This window comes from Anastrepha obliqua, unplaced genomic scaffold (genome assembly GCF_027943255.1).
Source record: "Anastrepha obliqua isolate idAnaObli1 unplaced genomic scaffold, idAnaObli1_1.0 ptg000012l, whole genome shotgun sequence".
NCBI classification, from domain to species: Eukaryota; Metazoa; Arthropoda; class Insecta; order Diptera; family Tephritidae; genus Anastrepha; species Anastrepha obliqua.
In genome coordinates, this window is record NW_026562179.1 from 3,036,449 (window position 1) to 3,046,166 (window position 9,718).

General features: G+C 38.8%; 1 protein-coding gene across 1 annotated transcript; it reads right to left on the reverse strand.

Annotated features, from left to right (window-relative positions):
- Positions 1-7,111: 7,111 nt before the first annotated feature.
- Positions 7,112-9,516, reverse strand: LOC129251298 (uncharacterized). The gene is made up of 3 exons (XM_054890662.1): positions 9,123-9,516; positions 8,260-9,075; positions 7,112-8,154 (listed from the first exon to the last, which is right to left on the reverse strand). The coding sequence occupies exons 1-3, from the start codon at positions 9,514-9,516 to the stop codon at positions 7,112-7,114; spliced, it is 2,253 nt and encodes a 750-aa protein (XP_054746637.1).
- Between the last annotated feature and the right edge of the window lie 202 nt (positions 9,517-9,718).

Genomic DNA, 9,718 nt, shown 5'->3' on the forward strand with positions numbered 1-9,718 from the left:
AAAAATGCTATTTTCGAAAAAAATTCTCACCACATACAATATATTATCAAAAAACAAGTATGCTTTACATGCATTTTCCTATTTCACAGATTTCACCATGACGAACGTTCCCGAGGTACCGAAGGAGAAAAAATAAAAAAAGTAAAAAAGATAGCCAAAACGGGAGCAGAGCGGATTCGCGCATACCGTGCGCGCATAAGGGCCCTCGAGAATGTAGCCGCGGCTGCATCTATAAGCAATGTTGCTGTCCTCAGTCAACGGAGTAGCCAGAGTGATCAGGAAGCATGGAATACTCTTCGAGATTTTGTTGTTCGAGTTGATGTTCATCAACCAGATTTGCCATCGCTTTCAGATGCTCCGTCAACGAGCAGTAATGCACAAGTTCTGCGTGGCTTATCAATGTTGGGGAGACGTGGCAAAACTCCGAAAACATCAGCAGAACGTGTTCGTGCTTATAGAGAACGGCAAAAGGCTGCAAAAAATGCTGCCAACCGGCAACACGTTGATGACATTTCTGTACTTGGTGAACCATCTCAACAAGTAATCAACACGGCAACAGCCAGCGCAAGTCAAGAATGCGCAGTCTCACTTCTACCACGTGTACGATGCGGCACATGATTTTTTGTTTTTGTTCCATATAATATTCTAAATTGTGCCTGCGCATACGAATGTATTTTGTTTTTGTAATTGCAATATTCGGAATATCGACTGGTGGTAGACAAAGGTACAGGTAAGCAAGGAGGGAGCGCTGTGCTCGCGCATATGTATATGCATGTATGTTTGAACGTGTATGGATGTAGTTACATTTATATGAATACAATTATTTTGTAGGGAATTTAGAAGGCGAATAGGTATGTATATATGAATTTATGCATGCTAGGACTTAAAGTGGGCATATATATATACACACCTACATAGACTTCAGAGCAGAATTGTTTTTGCACTTGTTAGGAAGCAACTCGTTCACTAGTGCGTATGTGTATTTGATTTCTTGTAGGGATGTGATGTGCTGTGACTTGTGAATAAATAACTCAAGGTTATTTGGGCATTCATGCATATGTACATTATGCAAAATTCGTATTAGTACACCCCCTTATAAATAAAAAAACCACGTATATTTTCAAATTAATTTTAAAACAAATGCTTGAAACCGTTTTATTTTATAGATAATTTACTAATATAAGGCCAAATAACAAAACCAGTCACAAATAGTATTGAATTGCAAAAAAAAAAAATAAGAAAGAAAAAAATTAACACTATTCACAGAAACAAAGTTCGTATTAGTACACATGTATTTTTAATGATTTAAAGGGTAAATAAAAGATAGTTCAGAAAATTAATATTTTGTAGGATACCCTCGTTGCCTTAGAACAGCAGACAATCTCTTCGGCATAGATTCCACCAATTTTTTGTGAGATTTGGAGAAATCTTCTTCCACTCTGATTTGAGGACTTTTTTTAAATGTTCTCGGTTCCTTATTTGATGATGTTTCGGTTGCTTTTTGAAAATCGACCATACATTTTCTATTTTGAGATAATTTGGACAGTTATAAAGGATCCATAACCTTATATCCAACGCCGTGTGCTTAGGGTCGTTATCTTGTTGGAATATACATTTTTTTTTGCAACCCAATTTTTTGGCACTTTTGCGTAGATTCTTTTTTAAAATATCAATATATTTCCTCGCAGTCATAATTCCATCAATAAAATGCAACTTTCCTACTCCGTTTGCCCCGAAACATCCCCATACCATCAGAGAACCACCACCGTGCTTGAAAGAAGGCTGCAGATTTCGTTTTTGAAGGCTAGTATTACACCCTCTCCAAATTTTTATGCGTCCATCGGACATTTTTATATTAAATTTACACTCGTCCAAAAAAATTACCCTTTTCCTAAACCGCATATATTTGTTTAAATATTTCCTGGCGAATATAACACGCTTTCTTCTACTGACTGAGCTTACATACGGTTTTCTAACCGCAGTTCTGCTTCTAAATCCCAATTCTTTTACATAATTGCGCACTGTTTGAGGTGTAACTTTGATAGCAAAGTATTTTTCTAGTTCTGCAGTTAGTGAAACTCCACTGGCGGTGGGATCTTTCCTAATAAGGCGTTTCAAATAAGTCTTGTACCTCTGTCCAAGCTTTGCTCTGTTCACATTTCGAAGCTTTTTGTCAATCCTTCCACTGTCTCTATAAATTTTGACTACGTTTTGTATTGTAGACACACTTTTCTGCAATGTTCTCGCAATTTCGTGTAAAGACTTTCCGTTTTTGTTCATATTTATTATTAATCTCCTAGTTTCGTTTGATAATTCACTTACTGTAGGCGACATTGCAAACTAACTCCGCGAACTTCAACAAATGGCTACTAAAACGCAACTGCCCAAGGTTAAACATTGAATGGTTAACACAATCGTTTCGAAAATAACGGTAAATACCAACAAATTGTTTACAAATTCAACGCATCCTAAGTGTACTAATACGAATTTTGCCTGCAGTAGAAATAGCTACACTGCTACTGAAGCTATTTTTTTTTCAATTCTATGCAAATGTTTCGGAGTTTTTGTTATTATTCTATTTTTTTATGAATTATGCAATACCGCACTACGATTGAAATCAATTGCTTTAAAGTAAATTTGAAAATATACGTGGTATTTTTATTTGTAAGAGGGTGTACTAATACGAACTTTGCATACTGTACATATGAAAGGAAGATGTTGTTCTTGCGCTTGTGCATTATTGTTTCTCATATACAAATGTACATATGTACATACATATGTAATATGCCGTCGAATACATAAACTATAAATAGATATACATTATAAAATTAGTATTGGTTTATCTTTACCATTATTTTTTTTGTGAATTCAAATACCTCCTATTGACTTGTATGTACATATTGCATATTATATTGTCATATATGTATGACATAAATTTTACGTATTCGCTTATTATTTCAAAAATAAAAAAATAGTAAAAATTTAATTGGTTTAATGTCGAGGTGAGAAGAATGTTGTGTGTTGAGGTAAAAGATATGTGGTGTTTTCAATTTTTGTGTGGGCAAAACTCAGTGTGGTGTCTATAAAGTCGGTGTTCTAAAATCCTTTGCTACAAATCTTTCAAATCTCAATCGTACTAAAATAAGTTAACAGTAACATTTGCTTCTTCTCATTCCATTAACATTCTGCGGTCGTAAAAAACCTAATTTTTAAACTTCTCCTGGGGGTTCTAGGAGGTTGGGACTTTCACAGTTATAATGGCTCTTTCTAATGGACGTGTTGGGCATCCTACCAGAATCTATCATATGGGAGGAGGTGTTAAGAGCCATTCTAACCAACATCGAAAACATTTAAATTCAATGCCACTAATTTAAGTTCCGTTAGATTTAGCCGAAGATGAAGCTCCTACGCCAAACCAATTTATTTTCGGAAGCTCTAGTGGTATTCGGGAACTAATAGATAATGCCAAATCTTGGTCGGCTTCCCGGCAAAACGTTTAAATTTCTAGCCAGTTGGCTTACCAATTTTGGAGGCCCTGTATTCAGGAGTATCTCACCTGTCTTACTACACGTGCAAAGTGGTATCAGCAACCGGTAAACCCGATTAAACTAAACGATGTAGTTATCATCGTAGACGAAAACTCCAAGGGAATTTCGTGGTCGATAGGAATAGTAGTAGACATGCATTTTGGTAAAGATGGCCAAGTTCGTAGAGGAGTACTTGAGACAGGAATTAGAAAATGAAGCCATTTACGCTCTGTTTGAAGAAGAGTTCTTGGCGGCAGTTTTTACGTGCAATAAATTCTAGTTCTTTATATACGGCCGTCAACTTTCAATCCATAGTGATCACAAACCGCTCGTCTCGATTATGAAAAAAGGGTTTTCTAAGATTCCGTCAGCTAGGTTTCAGCGGATGAAGCTTGCTCTAATCAAATACGACATAAACTTGATTTACGTTCCCGGTGAAGAGCTATATATTGACATGGAAGATTTCACTGAATTCGTACACTCCCTCAACGTGACCTACAAGCGTCTTGAATCATTTAGGAAAAGTTTACGAGATGACCGCTGTCTACAACAATTGAAGCAAGTTCTGCAAACCGGATGACCTAATGAACAAAAAGCAACTAAATAAATGGTCAAATACTATTACAAACATCGTAATGAGCTTATATTATGTATATAATGATATCATGATATTTCTAAACGACCGTATCATAGTTCCAAGTAACTTGAAAGAAAAGGTCAGTTTTCAGTTGCAAATATCACACTTGGCCGAGAATAGATGACGATATCGAAAGAGTAGAGCCTCAATGTGCGGTATGCCAGAAAAATCGACCATCGATAGGGATATATGGGAGTACGGAAACAAAAAATATTTGATAGTAGCTAATTGCTATTCGAAATACTTAGATATAATTCCCCTTAGATCACTGACCACCAGTGAATGCATTATTAAAAAAAATTTCCTTTTCAAACTATGGTATTTCACTGAAAATCATATGAGATAACATGCCGTTCAATTCACTTGAGTTTAGAAAATTTTGTTATTCTTTCGAAATTAAGCTTCAAACTAATACAAGCTCAGGCTACTCGCAAGAAAATGGTGTTACAGAGAAGTATGTAGGTATCGTGAAGGTATTAATTAACAAATCTAAGAAAAGTGGTGCAGATCTTTGGTTAACATTGCTGGAATATCGGAATTCTCCATTGAAGCTCACTGATACCTCAAAAGGCCAAACTGCTAATGCACTGCCAAAAACCAACCGGTTTTTTCAAAGAGACAAAAAATATGGTATCAAAGCAAACCGTTGGATTGGGTTGAAGCAGTGATCGTCCAGATCGTATTGAATATTATTATATTGAATACAACTAAAGAATGATATTATACCGCAACCCACAAAACTCATACGGCTATGCAAGATGACGTTGCTCAACACCAGCAGCGCCGTCAGAATTGGGAAGGACCTCTCCGAGCCGTTTGATACCAAACGAGGTTTCAGACAGGATGACTCGCTGTCGTGTGACTTCTTTAACCTGATGTTGGAGAGAATCGTACGAGCCGCAGAACTTAATTGCTCAGGCACAATATTTTATAAGATGATATCGATATCATCGGCCTTAACAACCACGCTGTTAGTTCTGCCTTCTCCGAACTGGATAAAGAGGCAAAGCGAATGGGTCTGGTGGTGAACGAGGACAAAACGAAGTACCTCCTGTCAACTACTTACGACATGTTCTCCTACTATCGCAAAAGTCTACCAATTAAAACACGACCACAATTTTGAACGTAGAAACTACAACACTTTAAAAACTTCGTGTGTTCTTGCTTTCGATAGATAACGCGTACTCCTCAACTGAATGGTCATCCACAGAGATGTATTTCAAGGTTATGGCAGCGTTGCCACATCAGATGACAGCTCGGCCACTCCTGCAGGTAAATCGCCCTCGATTTCATCGTCGGAATCATCATCGTCAAGTGACGGTCATCAGCGGACGGTTCATTTTCAATCACGACAAGGTTGTTCTCGTTGTATGTTGACGGTTTGGCATGTCGTTGGTCAAATCGCAATTTCCACTTAGCGCGTTCGTCGTTTATGTTAGTTACGGCTTGCTCACGTCCGTCTTCTGTTGGTATGGTATTATTTGAATCAGACAAATCATCGTGAATTGCAGCAAGCAGACGATTTTGTTGTCGCGTAGTTTAAAATCAAATACGAGCTCATTTGGACAGAATTGTGGAATTTTTTTGCGAGTTAATTGTCCATTGAAGATCTTTAATTCTTACATCCCCGTCTTTGGGGTTTTCCATAGTAGTTCGAAGAAAATTGAGAATGATTTGGTTGGCGCGCTCAACGTGGCCGTTAGCGTGCGGGGTACGTACAGCAGTTTTTGTGTTATGTATTCCGTTTTCGTTTTACTGCGAATGAATGGGCCCATATGATTGATATGGATAACGCGGAACGGAATGGGATCGATTTGGCTGAAATGCATACTACCTGCAATTTAACCAGGGAGATTTTTTTGGTAGCAACACGGCATGCACGCGGAAATGTTACTTTTAACATAGCGTCGTAAATTAGCGAACCAGTAAAACGCTTTGATTCTCTCGATTGTCTTTTCAAGCGCGGGATGTCCCGCATCATTGTGACACGATTTAACAACACGCCAGCGCACTGCTTTCGGAACGACAAACACTAGCGCGCTTGGTAGTTTTTAATGAAGTCTCTGATTTTTTAGTTGATACTCGGTACTCAATTGTTTTTCACATTCGGATTTTAATTCACCATTAAGAATTTGTATTATTTCACGGAGCGCGGTGTCTTGCAGTTGCATTGTTAAAAGCCAGTCGCTCTGATCTGCGGTCACTGTAAGTACGAAACCGGCTGGTTCTATTTCTTTTGGTTTTTCTACCGGCATACGAATGAGCGCGTCCACGTGGGATAACGAGCTTCCCTGGCAATGGATACACTCAAAATCAAATTCGATTAGCTTGAGCCACCAACGTGCAATATTCGGTTTAAGTTCTTTATTTTCTTTAATTTTTGCGAGCGTGGAGCATTCGGTTACGAGGCGGAACGGTTTCCCGAGTAAATATTATATTATATATGCGGAAGCGGTCCAGCGTTTCGACAGCGGCGAGCGCTTCTAGCGCGTAGCTATGGTAGCGGCTTTCTGCGTCAGTGCAATGTCGGCTATAATAAAACACTGGCTGGCACTTTTTGCCATCAGGTGATTGCAGCATAACTCCTGCTAGCCCAACACTAGACGCATCGGTATGCATCTCATGCTGAGCGGACGAATCGTAGAGCGCAAGAAGTGGTTCATTGCACAGTTTTTGTATTAACTCAGTAAACGATCTTTACTGCGCTTCGCCCCACACAAACTTTTGTTCTTCTTCTTTACGTAGCAGCTGCGTTATTGGTTTGATTATGACCGAATAGTTAGGAACGAATTTTCGGAAAAATCCGATAAGACCCCGAAATCTTCGGACCTTTGTGACGTTTTTAGGCGCAGGAAAATCTGCAATCGCGGCTACTTTACGTTTACCCGGCGTTATACCGTTTCTATTAATTACATGGCGCAAATGCTCAATTTCATTTTTAAGAAATTTACGTTTGTCCATGCGCATTGTAAGTCCATAACGTTTTAATATTTTTAGAAAGTCGCTTAAGTGCTTCGTCAATAGTTTTACTTGGAATAATAACGTCATCCAAATATGCTAACACTTCACCGCGCGGCATTTCTGCAATAATTTTATCCATCATATATTGGAACACAGCGGGCGCGTTTACCAGACCGAACGGCATGCGGTTGTATTCGTAGTGGTCGTCAGTAGTTACGAAAGCGGTATATTTTTTTGAGGATTCATCTATTTCAATTTGATGATACCCGGTACGTAGATCAAGCGTTGTAAAAAAATTATTTCCGGCAAGTTGCGCGAACTGTTCTTCCATGATGGGCATGGGATAAGGTCTTTTTATAGTAACTTTGTTTAGACTGCGGTAGTCCACACATAAGCGATGTTCGCCATTATTTTTTTCGACGAGAACAACTAGCGCGGCGTAAGATGACTCACTCGGTCGAATTATATTGTTGCTCAATAATTCAGATACGATTTCGGAAAGGATAGCGCGTTTAGCGAACGGTATACGGTACGGGTTAAGGCAAATTGGTATGTTGATGTTTAATTCGATACTCAGTTTTGAAACATCACACTTACTAATTTCAGATAAATTGCTTGCAAAAACATCCGCGTGTTGTGTTAATAGTTGTTGCAAGCTCTGGCGATCAATTACACTTAAATCATTTGTAACGTCAATTTTATTTATGTCTTCTATGCGACACTGATCTTGTTCAATAACCAAGCGATTACCCGCACGGCACAATACGTCTCGTCCTAACAATACTGTTTCACATGAGAAATCATCGTCAATGACAGGCATAATAGTTGGATTATTATTACCGTCAACTTCTATTATCGCACTTACAATTTCGGTATTAGCATATTGTCCGCCCGCGAATCCTTTCAATATTGTGAGTTGCTCACGTACGTCTCCGATTTTACGCGTGAATGTTTTACGAATAAGTGTACGACTACTACCAGGGTCCACAAATGCTAGAGTTTCTATACCGTTCACTTTGATTGTTTTAACTATTTTATCATCACATGCGCGCTGATCAATTATATTAATGCGGTTTTCACATTACAGCCTTCGGTTTTATGCGTTGGCGTTGGCACTTTTCACGCGCGGCTTACGTTGTGGCTCGGCACAATTTACGGAATAATGCCCAAATTTCAAGCAGTTATAGCACTTAACTTTTTCGAGTGGTAACGGTGTTTGCGGCTTTTGATTTTCTGTAGCCGGAGACTTTCGATTCAGCGGTTTTTCTATCGACGCGTTTGTTTTTAATACCATTTTAGGTGGCGCGGTTTTCACTTCGTTATAAATATTAAAGTTTATAATGTCATTTAGTAAATCTTGACAATGTGTATAGTTATTAGAAATTTTCTTACGTAAATCTGAATCACTAATGCCGTTTATAATATGGCGCGCAATACTCGAGTCGGATAACCCACCTTTTGAACCTAAGGCAGGCATGCGGTAATAAAACTCTTGAGCGGACTCATTGTTTTGCCGTTTCGCTTGTGCTATCTTAAGATGCACATCGGCTTCATTTTTGATGCACGGAAAGTTTAGCAGAAATTTATGAACGAATTCCGCCCCCGAAATAAACACGTCTTGCAAGGAATCAACCCAATATTTTGCTGATCCCCGCATCTTTTGCTGTACGGCAAACAAAAGTGTGTTTTCTCTCCACCCATATACACTTCTCAGATTTTCAACGCGTTTTACGAATTGTTTTGGTGTTAACGAACGATCGGACGATGGGTCAAAAACCGGCAAAAGTTCAACAATATCGCGCACATTCTCGTATGGATTGTAATAATTCGGTACTACCGGCGGTGCGCGAACGTAATCGAATATGTACGGTACAGACGGATTCTGGTATGTTGCATACGGCGCGGATGTCAGTGGTGGCACAAATGTCGGTGGCACGAAAGTCGGTGGTGCTTGCATATAAGCGTGCGAAACATATGCATTTGATTGCGGCACAAACGCAACGTGTCCCGATTGAGAAAATTTCTGGGCTCTTGAGAGGTTGTCCACAGCGAATGTTGACTATTGTATGCGTTCGGTAATACTTGTGGATGTATCACGGTATATGTACTCGTTACGGTTGGTGCGGACTTTTCCATATTACCAATAACATTTACCGGCGAAGACGATATTGGTGGTACAAAATTAATTGATGTCGTTGTTTTTTGTTTTTGTTGTAGCACTAAGTCCGAAATAGTTTTTTCTAAAGTCGATAAACGCTGCATTACAACAGTTTGATTATCACTGTTGTCCATCAACCGTTCAATTAATTGATTTTTGTTACCCGTTACTGGTAAACCAGCATTACGGCACTTTTTTTTTAAATCACATACTTTTCGGCTGCGTAATGGCATTTGGCTTCGGACCAATTTGCGAATTCGAATTTTTGCGGACTTTTTCGGTTAGAAGTATTTTTTTCGTTCACTTCACTTTCGGTTTCGGATGCTGTGATTTAAATGGCGACGTGTTCGGTCATCACATACATACATCGATTTCGTTGAATATCGCAACGACAAAATACACATACGCGTAGCAATTTAAGCGATTTTGCCAGCG